The sequence below is a fragment of the Oncorhynchus mykiss genome, chromosome 4, assembly GCF_013265735.2.
Source record: "Oncorhynchus mykiss isolate Arlee chromosome 4, USDA_OmykA_1.1, whole genome shotgun sequence".
NCBI lineage: Eukaryota > Metazoa > Chordata > Actinopteri > Salmoniformes > Salmonidae > Oncorhynchus > Oncorhynchus mykiss.
This window is the reverse complement of record NC_048568.1, coordinates 10,820,306-10,839,357: the sequence shown is the minus strand read 5'-3', so window position 1 is coordinate 10,839,357 and position 19,052 is coordinate 10,820,306. Positions and strand designations below refer to the sequence as shown.

The 19,052-nt window shown below is 46.3% G+C and overlaps 1 protein-coding gene across 4 annotated transcripts in view; it reads left to right on the top strand.

The window, feature by feature from the left end:
* LOC110522067 (probable palmitoyltransferase ZDHHC14) overlaps positions 1-19,052 on the top strand; it is a 50,630-nt gene that overhangs the window by 28,516 nt on the left and 3,062 nt on the right. For all 4 annotated transcript variants that reach the window (XM_021600140.2, XM_021600141.2, XM_021600139.2 and 1 more), the window contains 6 exons: positions 9,581-9,739; positions 10,005-10,142; positions 13,660-13,708; positions 15,103-15,205; positions 15,485-15,594; positions 18,732-18,834. In XM_021600140.2, the coding sequence (XP_021455815.2) occupies positions 9,581-9,739; positions 10,005-10,142; positions 13,660-13,708; positions 15,103-15,205; positions 15,485-15,594; positions 18,732-18,834 (662 nt within the window). The remainder of the gene's footprint in view (positions 1-9,580; positions 9,740-10,004; positions 10,143-13,659; positions 13,709-15,102; positions 15,206-15,484; positions 15,595-18,731; positions 18,835-19,052) is intronic.

Sequence of the window (19,052 nt, the reverse complement as noted above, 5' to 3'; positions counted from 1 at the left end):
GTTGGCTACATATTTTCAATTTCCTCCTCCAGAAAAAAAAGCTGAACAGATGTGCAAGGGATAATATGCATAGTAATAATGAACTGTACTTCAAATCAAAGTTTATTTGTCACGTGCGCCGAATACAACAGGTGTAGTAGACCTTACAGTGAAATGCTTACTTACAGGCTCTAACCAATAGTGCAAATAAGGTATTAGGTGAACAATAGGTAAGTAAAGAAATAAAAACAACAGTAAAAAGACAGTGTAAAATAACAGTAGCGAGGCTACATACAGGCACCGGTTAGTCGAGCTGATTGAGGTAGTATGTACATTTAGATATGGTTAAAGTGTCTATGCTTGTATGATGAACAGAGAGTAGCAGCAGCGTAAAGAGGGGTTGGCGGGTGGTGGGTGGCAGGACACAATGCAGATAGCCCGGTTAGCCAATGTGCGGGAGCACTGGTTGGTCAGGCCAATTGAGGTAGTATGTACATATGTACATGAAAGTATAGTTAAAGTGACTGTGCATATATGATAAACAGAGAGTAGCAGCAGCGTAAAAGAGGGGTTGGGGGGGGGGGACACAATGCAAATAGTCTGGGTAGCCAGTTGATTACCTGTTCAGGAGTCTTATGGCTTGGGGGTAAAACTGTTGAGAAGACTTTTTGTCCTAGACTTGGCACTCCGGTATCGCTTGCCATGCGATAGTAGAGAGAACAGTCTATGACTGGGGTGGCTGGGGTCTTTCACAATTTTTAGGGCCTTCCTCTGACACCGCCTGGTGTAGAGGTCCTGGATGGCATGCAGCTTTGCCCCAGTGATGTACTGGGCCGTACGCACTACCCTCTGTAGTGCATTGCGGTCAGAGGCCGAGCAATTGCCATACCAGGCAGTGATGCAACCATGCTCTCAATGTTGCAGCTGGAGAACCTTTTGAGGATCTCAGGACCCATGCTCAATCTTTTTAGTTTCCCTGAGGGGGAATAGGCTTTGTCGTGCCCTCTTCACGACTGTCTTGGTGTGTTTGGACCATTCTAGTTTGTTGGTGATGTGGACACCAAGGAACTTGAAGCTCTCAACCTCCTCCACTACAGCCCCGTCGATGAGAATGGGGGCGTACTCGATCCTCCTTTTCCTGTAGTCCACAATCATCTCCTTAGCCTTGGTTACGTTGAGGGATAGGTTGTTATTCTGGCACCACCCGGTCAGGTCTCTGATCTCCTCCCTATAGGCTGTCTCGTCGTTGTCAGTGATCAGGCCTACCACTGTTGTGTCGTCTGCAAACTTAATGATGGTGTTGGAGTCGTGCCTGGCCATGCAGTCGTGGGTGAACAGGGAGTACAGGAGGAGACTGAGCACGCACCCCTGGGGGGCTCCAGTGTTGAGGATCAGCGTGGCAGATGTATTGCTACCTACCCTCACCACCTGGGGGCGGCCTGTCAGGAAGTCCAGGATCCAGTTGCAGAGGGAGGTGTTTAGTTCCAGGGTCCTTAGCTTAGTGATGAGCTTTGAGGGTACTATGGTGTTGAACGCTGAGTTGTATGTAGTCAATGAATAGAATTCTCACATAGGTGTTCCTTTTGTCCAGGTGGGGAAGGGCAGTGTGGAGTGCAAGAGATTGCATCATCTGTGGATCTGTTTGGGCGGTATGCAAATTAGAGTGAGTGTCACGTTCTGACCTTTATTTCTGTTTTGTATTTATTTAGTATGGTCAGGGCGTGAGTTGGGTGGGCAGTCTATGTTTGTTTTTCTATGTTTTGGGGCAGTTCTATGTTTTCGGCCTAGTATGGTTCTCAATCAGAGGCAGGTGTCATTAGTTGTCTCTGATTGAGAATCATACTTAGGTAGCCTGGGTTGCACTGTTTGTTTGTGGGTGATTGTCTATGTTGATGGCTTGTTTCAGCACAGGTCTCATTTTGTAGCTTCACGGTCGAATTTGGTTTATTGTTTTTTGTTACTCGTTTGTATAGTGTTCAGTCTTTCTTGATTAAAGATTTACCATGGACACTTACCACGCCGCGTATTGGTCCTCAGATCCATCTCGTCTCTCCTCTTCAGATGAAGAGGAGGACGGCCGTGACAGAATCACCCACCAACCAAGGACCAAGCGGCGTGGTAGAAAACAGCGAGCAGCAGCAGCAGCAACAACAACAGCGGCCGGTATCACAGGACTCCTGGACATGGGAGGAGATACTGAACGGAGAGGGACCCTGGGCACAGGCTGGGGAATATCGCCGCCCCAAAGCAGAGCTGGAGGCAGCGAAAGCTGAGCGGCGGCGATATGAGGAGGCAGTGCGACAGGTACGAGAGACAGCCCCAAACATTTTTGGGGGGGGGGCACACGAGGGGTGGAGCTAAGCCAGGTAGCAGACCTCCGCTCACCCCTCGTGCTTATTATAAGCAGCGCGATACTGGGCAGGCACCGTGTTATGCAGTTAAGCACACGGTGTCGCCAGTACGTGTCCATAGCCCGATGCGCTATAGGACAGCCCCCCGAGAGTGTCATGCGAGTGCGGGCATCGAGCCAGGGCGTATGGTGCCTGCTCAGCGGGTCTGGTCGCCGGTACGCAGTTTTGGTCCAGGGTATCCTGCGCCGGCTCTGCGTGCTGTGTCTCCGGGGTGCTGGGAGGGTGCAGTGCGTCCTCTGCCTGCGCTCCGCTCGTGCCGGGCGAATGTGGGAATGGAGCCTAAGGGAGAGGTGCGTGTAGTAAGCACTAGATCTCCCGTGCTTACCCACAGCCCGGTTCAACCTGTGCCTGCACTCTGGAGGGTCCGGGCTAGAGTGGTTATCCAGCCTGGGGAAGTGGTGCCAAGGTTGCGCACCAGAGCTCCAGTGCTCCCCCACAACCCGGTCCTTCAGGTGCCTCCTCCTAACCCCAAGCCTCCTGAAGGTCTCCCCAGCCTGGTGGTTCCTGTGGCAGCCCCACGCACCAGGCTGTCTCTCTGTCTCCTCCCTGCAGGTGGTCCTGTCTGTCCGGCGCCGCTGCCGGAGTCTCCCGCCTGTCCGGCGCCGCTGCCGCAGTCTCCCGCCTGTCCGGCGCCGCTGCCGCAGTCTCCCGCCTGTCCGGCGCCGCTGCCGGAGTCTCCCGCCTGTCCGGCGCCGCTGCCGGAGTCTCCCGCCTGTCCGGCGCCGCTGCCGGAGTCTCCCGCCTGTCCGGCGCCGCTGCCGGAGTCTCCCGCCTGTCCGGCGCCGCTGCCGGAGCCTCCCGCCTGTCCGGCGCCGCTGCCGGAGCCTCCCGCCTGTCCGGCGCCTCTGCCGGAGCCTCCCGCCTGTCCGGCGCCTCTGCCGGAGCCTCCCGCCTGTCCGGCGCCTCTGCCGGAGCCTCCCGCCTGTCCGGCGCCTCTGCCGGAGCCTCCCGCCTGTCCGGCGCCTCTGCCGGAGCCTCCCGCCTGTCCGGCGCCTCTGCCGGAGCCTCCCGCCTGTCCGGCGCCTCTGCCGGAGCCTCCCGCCTGTCCGGCGCCTCTGCCGGGCGCCGCTGCCGGAGCCTCCCGCCTGTCCGGCGCCGCTGCCGGAGCCTCCCGCCTGTCCGGCGCCGCTGCCGGAGCCTCCCGCCTGCCCGGCGCCGCTGCCGGAGCCCCCCGCCTGTCCGGCGCCACTGCCGGAGCCCCTCTGCCCAGATCTGCTGCCGCCCCTCTGTCCCGAGCAGCTGCCCCTCTGTCCCGAGCAGCTGCCCCTCTGTCCCGAGCAGCTGCCCCTCTGTCCCGAGCAGCTGCCCCTCTGTCCCGAGCAGCTGCCCCTCTGTCCCGAGCAGCTGCCCCTCTGTCCCGAGCAGCTGTCTCTCTGTCCCGAGCAGCTGTCTTTCTGTCCCGAGCAGCTGTCCCTCTGTCCCGAGCTGCCCCTCTGTCCAGTGGGGTCATTGAGAGGGGTGGTCATGCTGAGAAAGCCACGGAGGCAGACAATAAGGCGGACTAAGACAATGATGAGGTGGGGTCCGCGTCCCGCGCCAGAGCCGCCACCGCGGACAGACGCCCACCCAGACCCTCCCCTATAGGTCAAGGTTTTGCGGCCGGAGTCCGCACCTTTGGGGGGGGGGTACTGTCACGTTCTGACCTTTATTTCTGTTTTGTATTTATTTAGTATGGTCAGGGCGTGAGTTGGGTGGGCAGTCTATGTTTGTTTTTCTATGTTTTGAGGCAGTTCTATGTTTTCGGCCTAGTATGGTTCTCAATCAGAGGTAGGTGTCATTAGTTGTCTCTGATTGAGAATCATACTTAGGTAGCCTGGGTTGCACTGTTTGTTTGTGGGTGATTGTTTATGTTGATGGCTTGTTTCAGCACAGGTCTCATTTTGTAGCTTCACGGTCGAATTTGGTTTATTGTTTTTTGTTACTCGTTTGTATAGTGTTCAGTCTTTCTTGATTAAAGATTTACCATGGACACTTACCACGCCGCGTATTGGTCCTCAGATCCATCTCGTCTCTCCTCTTCAGATGAAGAGGAGGACGGCCGTGACAGTGAGTCTAGGGTTTCAAAGCTTTTCATGGCTCAGTGCTTTCAAAGCACTTCATGGCTACGGACGTGAGTGCTACGTGTCTGTAGTAATTTAGGCAGGTTGCCTTTGTGTTCTTGGGCACAGGGACTATGGTGGTATGCTTGAAACATGTTGTTATTAGAAACTCAATCAGGAACATGTTGAAAATGTCAGTGAAGACACCTGCCAGTTGGTCAGCACATGCCCGGAGCACACGTCCTGGTAATCCGTCGGGCCCTGCAGCCTTGTGTATGTTGACCTGTTTAAAGGTCTTACTCACGTCGGCTATGGAGAGCGTGATCTGTCACTGTGGGGACGACATCCTCGATGCGCTTATTGATAAAGCCAGTGACTGATGTGGTGTACTCCTCAATGACATCGGAAGAATCCCGGAACATGTTCCAGTCTGTGATAGCAAAACAGTCCTGTAATTTAGCATCTGCTTCATCTGACCAGTTTTTATAGTACAGGTGATCTAGAATTAGTTTTTTTCCCTCTGGTTGCACATTTAACATGTTGATAGAAATTTGGTAGAACTGATTTTAGTTTCCCTGCATTAAAGTCTCTGGCCACTAGGAGCGCCGCCTCTGGGTGAGTGGTTTCCTGTTTGCTTATTTCCTTATACAGCTGACTGAGTGCAGTCTTAGTGCCAGCATCTGTCTGTGGTGGTAAATAAACAGCCACAAAAAGTATAGCTGAAAACTCTCTAGGCAAGTAGTGTGGGGTGCAATTTATCACAATATACTCTACATCAGGCGAGCAAAATCTAGAGACTTCCTCAGATTTCGTGCACCAGCTGTTGTATACAAATATGCACGGACTGCCCCCCCCCCCCCCCCCCCCCCCCTCTCATCTTACCGGAGTGTGCTGTTCTATCTTGCCGGTGCAGCGTATATCCCGCTAGCTGAATATCCATGTCGTCATTCAGCCACGATTCCGTGAAACATAGGATATTACAGTTTTTGATGTCCCGTTGGTAGGATATTCGCGATCGTAACTCGTCTAATTTATTGTCCAATGATTGCACGTTGGCGAGTAGTATTGACGGTAACAGCAGCTTTCCCACTCGCCTTCTGCGGGTCCTCACGAGGCATCCCGCTCTGTGTCCCCTGTACCTGCGTTTCTTCCTCTTGCAAATAACGGGGATGTTGGCCCTGTCGGGTGTTTGGAGAATGTCCTTTTATCAGTTTATAACACTGTATTTACAATATACAGTGGGTAGTGGAATCAATAGTTTATATTAGAACAGCATGTTGGTTCGAGACCCAATACTCGCCAGATGGTAACAGAGTGAAAAGTCAGTGGCTCGGGTAACTGGAGTTGCAATTTACTGCCCTGGGCACATCTACAGTCCTCATGCCTCCATGCAGCATGCCTAAGGCACGTTCACGCAAATGAGCAGGGACCCTGGGCATCTTTCTTTTGGTGTTTTTCAGAGTCAGTAGAAAGGCCTCTTAGTGTCCTATGTTTTCATAAGTGTGACCTTAATTGCCTACCATCTGTCTGTAAGCTGTTAGTGTCTTAACGACTGTTCCACAGGTGCATGTTCATTAATTGTTTGTTTATGGTTCAATGAACAAGCATGGGAAACAGTGTTTAAACCCTTTACATTGAAGATCTGTGAAGTTGTTTTGATTTTTACGAATTATCTTTGAAAAACAGGGTCCTGAAAAGGGTATTTTCTTTTTTTGCTGAGTTATTTATATATATTTATATATATATATATATATATATATATATATATATATATATATTATACAGTACCAGTCAAAAGTTTGGACACACATACTCATTTAAGGGTTTTTCTTTATTTTTACTATTTTGTACATTGTAGACTAATAGTGAAGTAAAATAACACATGGCTCATGTAGTAACCAAATCATAAATATATGTTATATTTTAGATTCTTCAAAGTAGCCACCGTTTGCCTTTATGACAGCTTTGCACCGCTTTGGCATTCTCTCAACCAGCTTAATGAAGGAGTCACCTGGAATGCATTTCAATTAACAGGTGTGCCTTGTTAAAAGTTAATTTGTGGATTTTCTTTCCTTCTTAATGCGTTTGTGCCAATCAGTTGTGCTGTGACAATGTAGGGTTGGTATACAGAAGATAGCCCTATTTGGTAAAAGACCAAGTCCATATTATGGGCAGAACAGCTCAAGTAAGCAAAAATAAATTACAATCCATCATTACTTTAAGACATGAAGGTCAGTCAATCACGTTTCAAGAACTTCTTCAAGTACAGTTGCAAAAGCCATCAAGCACTATGATGAAACTGGCTCTCATGAGGACCTCCACAGGAAAGGAAGGCCCAGAGTACCTCTGCTGCAGAGGATAAGTTATTTTGTCTGGTACTGTGTGTATTTATACACTACTGTTCAAACGTTTGGGGCACTTAGAAATGTCCTTGATTTTGAAAGAAAGCACATTTTATGTTGATTAAAATAACATCAAATTGATCAGAAATACAGAGTAGACATTGTTAATGTTGTAAATGACTATTGTAGCTGGAAATTGCATATTTTTTATGGAATATCTACATAGGCGTACAGAGGCCCATTAACAGCAACCATCACTCCTGTGTTCCAATGGCACGTTGTGTTAACTAATCCAAGTTTATCATTTTAAAAGGCTTATTGATCATTAAAATAGTATTTTGCAATTATGGTAGCACAGCTGAAAACTTTTTGACTGATTAAAGAAGCAATTCAACTGGCCTTCTTTAGACTAGTTGAGTATCTGGAGAATCAGCATTTGTGGGTTTGATTACATGCTAAAAATGGCCATAAACAAAGACCTTTCTTCTGAAACTCGTCAGTCTATTCTTGTTCTGAGAAATATTGGCTATTCCATGCTATAAATTGCCAAGAAACAGAAGATCTCGTACAACGCTGTGTACTACTTCCTTCACAGAGCAGTGCAAACTGGCTCTAACCAGAATAGAAAGAGGAGTGGGAGGCCCCGGTGCACAACTGAGCAAGAGGACAAGTACATTAGTGTCTAGTTTAACTAGCAGCTTCATGAAATTGTACCCGCAAAACACCAGTCTCAACGTCAACAGTGAAGAGGCGACTCCGGGATGCTGGCCTTCTAGGCAGAGTTCATTTAAGCAGAGTTCCAGTGTCTGTGTTCTTTTGCCCAACTTAATATTTTGCCCATCTTAATTTTTATTGGCCAGTCTGAGATATGTATTTTTCTTTGCAACTCTGTCTTGAAGGCCAGTCTCTTCTTCACTGTTGACGTTGAGACTGGTGTTTTGCGGCACTGCATCTCAGTGCTTGAGGCATTACTACAGACCCTGGTTTGATTCCAGGCTGTATCACAACCGGCCGTGATTGGGAGGGTTAGGGTTTGGCCGGGGTAGGCCGTCATTGTAAATAAGAATTTGTTCTTAACTGACTAAATAAATAAAGGTTAAATAAAATCAAATAAAAAAAACTCCTGTCACGGGAGTAGGGAATTAAGTGACGCTGAGTGAGCGATATGCAGAGCCGCAGAGGTGTTGCCCCCCCCATCTCCAAGCTTGAGGAGCAGGCCGTGTGTGTGTGTGTGTGTGTGTGTGTGTGTGTGTGTGTGTGTGTGTGTGTGTGTGTGTGTGTGTGTGTGTGTGTGTGTGTGTGTGCGTGTGTGCGTGCGTGTTTGTGCATGTGAGTGTTTGCTTGTGAGTCTATGTGTGTATGTGCCTCTTATCTCTGAGTGGAGTGCTAGGTCCTGCTGAGCAGATGAATAATGTAATGCCAAGTAAACATCGTTCCGCAGCGGCCCGCCACTGTAAAATACATCAGTGAGGAAGCCAGTAAAATGTGCTGACTGATATATCAAGCTCCGAAAGCCTAGGTAATCAAATCAAATCAAATTTTATTTGCCACATGCGCCGAATACAACAGGTGAAATACTTACTTACAAGCCCTTAACCAGCAATGCAGTTTTCAGAAAAATACCAAAAAAAATAAGGAATGAAAGTAACAAATAATTAAAGTTAGCAGTAATATATCAGTAGTGAAGCTATATACTGTACAGGGGGTACCGGTTGTGGTGGTTCATTTCTTTACTATCAAATGAGGAGAGACAAACCTATCGCACAAGTCAGAGTTATACTTAAACTAAATCTTTAATCGCTTATTAATAAGGGAGCAGGTCAATACAATGCACACATATAAAGTGAATCGATTGAGTGCTCTACAATAATGTTGGCTGGCCAACGATTCACGCTCAAATGATTCGTTGAGAGCCCCGAGACAAAGTACAAAGGTATTTTATAGCCAAGATACACCCCTTTCAACCTACATGACGAACAACAGATGTATAGAATGGGTCACAAGGTTAAGATTTGTATGAAAGACACCTGTAATTCATAGCAGACAGTATCTGCTGTGTCAACAGTTTTCATTGTGTAGAGACCAGTGTCTGGCCCTCTAACTCCATACTGGAGCCATGTCTCCCTGGTACCATATAGAACAGAAACATTAACTCATGATCTGGAATGCTCTTTAGGTTTTATCACCCAAAAGACATGGTAAATCTCCTGTCAGTGTTATCTCCCAGAGGCCCATCCTAAGTAGAACACACACACAATAGTTATAAGAATCGTCTATTCTGTTGCATAAAACAACCATTTGATGCAATAAAAGTATTATAACATGATCTTGAAGTTTTCCACCATACGGTACAGAGTCAATGTGCAGGGGCACCGGTTAGTTGAGGTAATTGAGGAAATATGTACATGTAGGTAGAGTTATAAAAGTGACTATGCATAGATAATAACAGAGTAGTAGCATCAGGGTAAAAAGAAGAGGTGGGGGGGGGGCAATGCAAATAGTCTGGGTAGTCATTTGATTAGATGTTCAGGAGTCTTATGGCTTGGGGGTAGAAGCTGTTTAGAAGCCCCTGAAATGTGATGGTGTGACTTGCTTTGTTTATCACAGGGAAATAAAAACAGAGCCTGAAAATTACCCAAACTCAAACCCCCTTGGATACAGGTACTCGTGTCTGGCCCCTAACGGACTGGCTGTGCTTTAGGAATAAGATACAGCTCTGAGGCTGTACTGAATATCCACCATAGGAGAACAAATGAATATGCTTCCCTTGTGAACTGAATCTGACTTACTCTTGTTTGGTCCTCCTCAGGCGCGGCTAACGGCCCCAGTGGTCCAGGGTACAGGCCGCCCCCGAGGACCAGAGAGGTGGTCATCAACGGGCAGACGGTGAAGCTCAAGTACTGCTTCACCTGCAAGATCTTCAGGCCCCCGCGGGCCTCGCACTGCAGCCTGTGCGACAACTGTGTGGGTGAGTGCTGTAGTCCTGAAAATAATAGGAGAAGCTAACTGACTCGATGGCTGCTCCATATGCATGACTTTTAAACCACCTACTCTCTCCCATCTCTCCCTTTCTCTTTCCACTGTTTTATTTCCCTTTCTATCTGCTTCTCTCTTCTTCTTTATGTCTCTATGCCCACTCTTTCCCTTACCTCTGTCCGACCACTTTTATATTTACCTTTGTCTAAACGTACCTTTCCCCTCTCTCTCTCTCTCTCTCTCCCTCCTCTCTGCAGAGCGTTTTGACCACCACTGTCCCTGGGTGGGGAACTGTGTGGGAAAGAGGAACTACCGTTTCTTCTACCTCTTCATCCTCTCCCTCTCCTTCCTCACTGTATTCATATTCGCCTTCGTCATCACACACGTCATCCTGAGTGAGTATAATACCGACCAGAGACTGAAACACACACACACACACAAAGCGGTGATGCCCTGAAATACGCACAACACTGTTTTTCCCCAAACAATGTCCCCCAGGTGCCCAGAACATACTGTTGGTTATCCAGATAATATCATCAATGACAAGATGAGTGAATGCATAACACTGGTATTTCTCTCACACGTTATATATATATTTTTTTGCCCTAGCCTTCTTTAATTGTAACTCTAATTATCCTTACCCAACACACAGCGGTTGAGCAGACGGTTAACCACAACCAGGTTTTCAGGTGTATGTCACCGTCAGCAGTATCCACCCATTGTCACGTTCTGACCATAGTTCTGTTATTTAGTATTTTAGTATGGTCAGGGCGTGAGTTGGGGTGGGCAGTCTATGTTTGTTTTTCTATGTTGGTTTTTGTGTTTGGCCTAGTATGGTTCTCAATCAGAGGCAGGTGTCGTTAGTTGTCTCTGATTGAGAATCATACTTAGGTAGCCTGGGTTTCACTTTTGGTTTGTGGGTGTTTGTTTCCATGTGAGTGTTTTGGCCACACGGTACCGTTTTGGTTTTGTAAATTCACGTTGTTATTTTCTGTTTAGTGTTCTGAGTTTGAATTAAAAATCATCATGAACACTTACCACGCTGCGCTTTGGTCCGATCCTTACTCCTCCTCAGACGAAGAGGAGGAAATCCGTTACACCCATAAACAAAAGGCCGCTAGCCCTGAGCAGCACTACCTCCTAGGGCACTTCATCTCGATCAGCACCGCCTCCCACTTCCCCTCCGCCCCTCTACCTCTACCCCTCTTCAGAATACTACCCTCCCTCTCTCCCTGCTTCCCAGCGCCAGTGGAGGCTGGCTGTCAGGAAAGCTGCTGACACGGCTGGTCTCTCTCTCTCTATGAGGGAGAGAGGGAGCGGTGTTTGTGGTGCTTTACTGTACACACAGATCAATCAGGCAGAGCAGAAGCAGGCCAGGGGTCGTATGTATCAAGCCTCTCAGAGTAACAGTGCTGAACTAGGATCAGGTCCCCCCCCCATGTAATCTCATCTAAAAGGATAAACTGATCCTAAATCAGCACTCCACCTCTGAGATACACTGAGTTTTATACATACGGCCCCAGAGGTTTGCACAGTGCAACCCCAGTCTGGGGACCACCACTCACTGTGCAGAGAGAGAGAGGCAACGAACACATGTCCTGGCTTGACTTACCTGTTTCTTTCTTAGTCATTTCCACAAATCCCACGATGGCTTTCCTGGGTGATTATGGCTTTTCTACCGGCGATAACGAGTGGATTCAGGTTTAATCTGTATCAGTCATCAGCATTCGGCCCATTGATTACTGTGGCTAACAGCGTCAGTTTTACGGGTTGTGGGTATTGATGTTGGTTAGTTGTTATTTTTAGTGTTTCTGTGGGTAGGCTAGAGATGGGGTTTGGGGAACTCCTTCTGAACCATTAGCTGTCAGTCATTGTCTGCATTCCAAATGGGCCCTGGTTAAAGTAGTGCACTACAGGATAGGGTGCCATTTGAGATGCACACATTCCCTGCTGAACCACAGTAGAGGTGTTTTGATCAAGACTATAGTTCCTGGTAGAAAATCCTTGACCGATTTTAGCCTATTGAGCCTACACATTTAGGCCTGGCTTAACCTATTTTGGTACAGTCAGTGTGACTAGCATCAGTTACAGTTGAAGTCGGAAGTTTACATACACTTAGGTTGGAGTCATTAAAACTTGTTTTTTAACCACTCCAAAAATGTATTGTTAACAAACTATAGTTTTGGCAAGTCGGTTAGGACGTCTACTTTGTGCATGACACAAGTAATTTTCCAAAAATTGTTTACAGATTATTTCACTTATAATTCACTGTATCACAATTCCAGTGGATCAGAAGTTTACATACACTAAGTTGACTGTACCTTTAAACAGCTTGGAAAATTCCAGAAAATGATGTCATGGCTTTAGAAGCTTTGATAGGCTAATTAACATAATTTGAGTCAATTGGAGGTGTACCTGTGGATGTATTTCAAGGTCTACCTTTAAACTCTGTGCCTCTTTGCTTAACATCATGGGAAAATCAAAAGAAATCAGCCAAGACCTCAGATAAAAAATGGTAGACCTCCACAAGTCTGGTTCCTCATTGGGAGCAATTTCCAAATGCCTGAAGGTACCATGTTCATATGTACAAATAATAGTACGCAAGTATAAACATACCGCTCAGGAAGGAGACGCATTCTGTCTCCTAGAGATTAATGTACTTTGATGTGAAGATGCTGGAGGAAACAGGTGCAAAAGTATCTATATCCACAGTAAAACGAGTCCTATATCGACATAACCTGAAAGACCGCTCAGCAAGGAAGAAGCTACTGCTCCAAAAACGCCATAAAAAAGCCATGGGGACAAAGATCATACTTTTTGGAGAAATGTCCTCTGGTCTGATGAAACACAAATAGAGCTGTTTGGTCATAATGACCATTGTTATGTATGGAGGAAAAAGGGGGAGGCTTGCAAGCCGAAGAACACCATCCCAACCGTGAAGCACGGGGGTGGCAGCATCATGTTGTGGGGGTGCTTTGCTGCAGGAGGGACTGGTGCAATTCACAAAATAGATGGCATCATGAGGAATGGAAAATTATGTGGATATATTGAAGCAACATCTCAAGACATCAGTCAGGAAGTTAAAGCTTGGTCGCAAATGGGTCTTCCAAATGGACAATGCCCCCAATAATACTTCCAGTTGTGGCAAATGGCTTAAGGACAACAAAGTCAAGGTATTGGAGTGGACATCACAAAGCCCTGACCTCAATCCTATAGAACATTTGTGAGCAGAACTGAAAAAGCGAGCAAGGAGGCCTACCAACCTGACTCAGTTACACCAGCTCTGTCAGGAGGAATGGCCAAAATTCACCCAACTTATTGTGGGAAGCTTGTGGAAGGCTACACGAAACGTTTGACCCAAGTTAAACAATTTAAAGGCAATGCTACCAAATACTAATTGTGTGTATGTAATCTTCTGAGCCACTGGGAATGTGATGAAAGAAATACAAGCTGAAATAAATAATTATCTCTATTATTATTATGACATTTCACATTCTTAAAATAAAGTGGTGACCCTAACTGACCGAAGACAGATAATTTTTACTAGGATTAAATGTCAGGAATTGTGAAAATACGAAGTTTAAATGTATTTGTCTGAGGTGTATGTAAACTTCCGACTTCAACTGTACGTAGACATGTTTTCCCAGACATGAGAAATACAGACATTGACAGGCGTTTGAGTCGGAGGCAGAATAATCTCCTTCGGAGCATACAGCTTCTTGTCCTACTGTGGGTGCTGTGAAGCAGCTCTGAGATATTCCGTCACCAGGACTGAGAAGCTCTAATTCAGTGGGAAGTAATGCTGTGTATGTACTGACTAGCTCATCATCATGGTGCTCAGTGGACCTTTGGATGTTCCCCTCCTTATGTAACAAACCCCCGTCGTTTCTCTGCTCTCTCTGCTCTCTGCAGGATCCAACCGGACAGGCTTCCTCAGCGCACTCAAAGACAGCCCTGCCAGATATCTTTTTACTGGGGGGAGAGTGTGTATGTGTGCGTGCGCACATTTAGATGTTGGACTTCTTTATTTCTGTTTATATACTCACCCTTTAATTGGAAGGAGATTGCAGAGAACATCATTAGCATGATCTCTGAATGGCAGATAACACTGCCCTTATCTCCCTCTTTCCAACTGTGGGAGTCATCTAAAGGTTATCACTCACTTTCACACACACACTAACACACACTCAGAAGCGATAAACACCATTTTTCAGGGGGTAAATTCTGCACTGTAAATTGTAGTGCAGGATTTGGTTTGATTTGAGGGGAGTGCTAGATGCCGGCATTTCATTTCCATTAGGGAGCAGCCGCAGCCAGATGCACTGCCTCTGTTTCCATTAGTCCCCATCCAGCCACCCCGCTGCTTTTCTGAGAATCATGCACCTGTCACGCATCATTTGGGCCTTGATCACACACACACACACACACACACACACACACACACAGGCAGGCAGGCCCCCAATCAGCCTGCAGAAAGGCAACGGATCTGACACGCACACAATCCGATGGCTGAAATACACTAAATAAATGATAGAGAGAGAGAGAGAGAGAGTCATTGATTTGCCTTGTGTGTGGCACGTGCGTTGCTTTAGATGTGTTTGTATGCATTGACTGCGTATGTTAGTCGATTGGCTGGTATGTATCCGCTTTGGCTGGAGTCATTCAGAACATTATAGAGGACATAGCAGTTATTTCATGTAGCCGTACCATATGTTGAGAGCATTGCCGAGGAAATCACTGGCCCCAACACAATGTTCTGGTAGTCCGTGCAACTATGTCCAACTCTGTGCATTAGCAAGGTCAAGTGCAAGAGCCCTCTCCATCTCTCACCCACATTTAGATGCCGTTCATCTCAACTTGGTCTAATTGACTGATGCACGCATTTAGCATTTACATTTGATTAATTTAGCTCTTACCCAAAGCGACGTACAGTTAGTGCATTCAGCTTACGATAGCTAGGTGGGACAACCACATATCACGGTCATGGTAATTACATTTTTTCTCAAAGTAACTATCAGAAAAGTCAGAGCTAGTGAGGGGGAAAAAAGTGTGAGTGTTAGTTCACAAAATTATTTTATTTCTTTATTTTGGGGAGAGGTGTGAGGAGGGGGTCTGAGGGGGGGGGGGGGCGCTGTGCGATTATTTAAGATACTCTTTGAAGAGGTAGGGTTTCAGATGTTTTTATAAGATGGACGGGGACTCTGCTGTCCTAGTTGCAGGTGGAAGCTTGCTCAACCATTAGGGTGCTAGGACAGAGAAGAGCTTTGACTGGGCATGCATGCGTGTCGCGTTGCCATGACAACACATGGGTTGTTATGGTGATGGTGGCCTCTCTTCCTTGACTGTTTGTCTCACTGTGCTGGAGGTGCTGGTGTGTTTCTTCTCGGTGTGGTCCATTGTGGGTCTGTCGGGCTTCCACACCTACCTGATCAGCTCCAATCAGACCACCAATGAGGATGTGAGTACGAACACAAACAAGCACACAGATGCACGTACACACACACACACACACACACCACATCTCTTCCCCCTCTTTCTCTTTCTCAGACTTTGACTGCTGATAACAATTCTGTCTCACATTAAGGGTCATTTCATGCTTGGGCTTCCATGTAAGAAGTCGCTGGCATGATTTATTTCACTTACGCTGCTGAGGTTTTGGTAGATTGAACACTCCAGAATCCTCCCTAATCCTTCTTAACTGTCTCCTCTGGTCTGATTGGTCATGTTCCCTCTCCAGATTAAAGGCTTGTGGTCGAACAAACGGGCGAAGGACAACTACAATCCCTACAGCTACGGGAACATCATGACCAACTGTTGTGCTGCCCTCTGTGGTCCTCTTCCACCCAGGTGAGTTACTCTCTGCCAGGGCTAAGCTAACAGCAAGGCTGGGTTTTATGTTCAGTTGGGAGAAAATGTTTTGAAACAGGAGGGTACTTGCTGAAACGTATCAAATGAGAACTTGGCCTTTTGTTTTCCATTGCAAAACGTTTTTGCCATGGTGTGCACAAGAGTTGTGGACTCGAGTCACATGACTTGGACTTGAATTTGACTCGAGTCACAAAATTGATGACTTGAAACTCGACTTTCTAGAGAATAAAATGACTTGACACTTGACTTGGACTTGAAACCTCAAGACTCTACTTTGATTTGAGACTGATGACTTTAAATGATCTAGCCAGGTTTTGTAGTGTTTTGTCACTCGTTTTTTGGCACAGAGTCTACGTGGATTACTTTACATGCAGTCAGAGACAGTAGCCGCAGCATCACCCTTGGCTAGTAAAACGCACACTCAGCCCTCTGATTCGACCAGCAAACTGTCAATCAACACAGGTCGGGTGAGCTAGCAAACGGATTGCTTATTTACTGTACAGCTAAAGGATTGGGTGCAGCGCAAACATCAAATTGTAGGGAGAGAGAATTGCCATAATAAATAAATATGCAACTCCAAAAATTGTTTGGTAATTATTAACCGTTTACTGTGCAAGCTCACCAGCAATGGGGCAACCATTCCTAGCATAGGCTTACTGGTCTTTTGTAATGTAAAAATAGCTTGAAAGTTATGCCGGAAGTTCCGTGTGTCTGTGTCCTATGTCTCTGTCATTTGTATTATGCGTAATAGGAGCGCACATGCCTCAGTGCACATAGAAATGAGCTACTTGGCCTGCGCTCCATAAGAGAAAATGATTGTGTTTAAATGTCAGTAATAATCATTAAGTCAGATTAAGACAAATGTACCAATGTAACAATGGATGTGGAAATAGTCTTTGACATTGTAGAGCCAGCTGATTGGTTGGAATTGCCAATGGGGTAATTGTATGGTCCTGGGGGCCAAGTGCTTATATTACCTGTTTGAGCTCCTGTTAGACAGACTCGATTTGGTTTCTCAATTCGATTTGGAAAATGCATCATACGGGGATGATTTGTGTATTTTGAATGTTACATATCTTGAAAATGTGATTGCAGACATGCAAAACATTTTGGGACTGTGTCAACAATCGACTAATGAAACAAATACCAAAATATAATTTTGGGCTGGAGTTTTCCTTTAAGCCTGATACAGAGGCTATTTCTTTTTGGCTGTTGTCCGTGTATATTTGGTAAATCTACTTGTATATTTTGTATGATAGGACTCTTTCACAATTGGATAACCAAAGTCCCTATTTTACAATTACATAGGCTAGTCAAAATGTGTTGTAGACAAAATAATGAAAAGGGCTGACTGGTAGCCTCAATAAACAGACAAAGATTTGTAGTTGAACAAGTCATTTCATGTATAGATTTTTTTTTTTTACTTGACTTGAGACTTGACTTGAAGAACTTGACTCGACTTGCTCTTGGAATGCACAACTTGGACTTGATTCAAGTCTTGACCCGTTCTACTTGGGACTCGACTTGTGACTTGAGACTTGCTTGTGACTCTAATAATAGCAACTTGGTCCCACCACCTGCACTAATGAGCACACACCCTGCACTAACGATCCTCACCAGTCACGACTGTAGCTATAAGGGATCTTAGATTCAGCTCTCAATCTCTCTCTCCTTCTCCCCCCCCCATCCTCCACTCCTCTCCCGTTCTGCATTAGTCAGCACCGACAGAAGGAGCTCCACTTATGAGAATCACACAGCCTCCCACTGTTTTTTAATAAGCAGCACTCTCAATCACGATATCCATCAGCGCACGCAGGAATAATTACTGTACACTCTGTTTCTGCCGTCTTTCGAGGGAACTTGAACTAGCTTTGTCTTACACGCTATTGGGGATGAGCTCAGCACATTGTCTGCGTCCCTAATAGCAACCTATTCCCTATGTAGTGCGCTATATAGGAAACAGGGTGCCATTTGGGACACCTCCGTGGTTAGCGCCCTCACAGCATATCGTTGGTTATGACGTTTAACGTAAATGGTCTGGCTAGAGGAGATAATGTCGTTCAGCCAGTAAATTTATGGAGTAATATTAGTGTAAATGTAGTGTCAATGTTATTTTTGGCACTAATTTGACTCCATACACATTATGATACCCTCAGATACAAAATCAGGTTAGTTTGTCAAACATCTGGTGGGGCAACATTTATCATTGATTCATTAGTAAGTTCTACTACATGAATGGGTTACAACTGACTTGAGAAGAGTTGCGCAATGGGATGTGTAATAGTAGTTGAGTTATTTGTAAGGTTTGTTCAGTAGGTAGGGACAGATAACTGCCAAAATAATGGAAGCGCTTGAGTAAATGAGGGATACAAAGTTTACTGAATGCAGGTGCCTTCACACAGGTGTGATTCCTGAGTTAATGAATCAATTAACATCCCATCATGCTTAGGGTCAAGCCATAATGCTAGGCAAGCCATTAGTTTGGCTACCATGGCTATGCCCCTGTAGGATGACAATGCCCTCATCCACAGGGCACGAGTGGCCACTGAATGGTTTGACTAGGATGAAAACGACATAAACCAAATGTCATGGCCATCTGTCACCAGATCTCAACTAAATTAAACACTTGTGGGAGATTCTGGGGTGGCGTCTGAGACAGTGTTTTCCACCACCATCAACAAAACACCAAATGATGACATTTCTCATGGAAGAATGGTGTCGCATCCCTTCAATAGAGTACCAGACACTTGTAGAATCTGTGCCAAGGTGCATTGAATCTGTTCTGGCTCGTGGTGGCCCAACGCCCTGTTAAGATACTTCATGCTGGTGTTTCTTTTATTTTGGCATTTACCTGTACATTGGGTTGGATCCACTGGGAATTTCACACATCATTAACACGTTTGCCGTTACCTCAAGGGAATGAGTTGGGGATTGTTCTCCATCTGGAAACAGGTGGCTGCAGTCTGCTCTGTGTGTGAGTATGCATGGAGGGATGGGGCCTGGAGGCTTCCCACACACGCACCCAAACAAACTCACACATGCTCTTGCCGACACACACACACACACACACACACACTTCAAGACCTCTGCTCATGTCCCCTGTATTCTCTTCCTAGTCTTATTGACAGAAGAGGCTTCATCCAGTCAGACACAACCCAGCCTGTGTCACACTCCAACGGAAGCAGCATGTACGCCTCCACCCAGCTTCACACTCACATGGTAGGTTGTGTGTGTGGTTCTTTATGCATTCTGTAAATAGATGTTTAGTGTTTGACAGGACTGAGTTGGCACTTCAGTATTTAAATCTGCTGAGAAACGCTTTCAAATACATTTTTCGCTGGATGTGATCGGACCCTTTTTTTTTCCATTTTCGCCTAAAATGACATACCCAAATCTAACTGCCTGAGGTTCCTAAGGTTCTGAGGTTCTGAAGGATA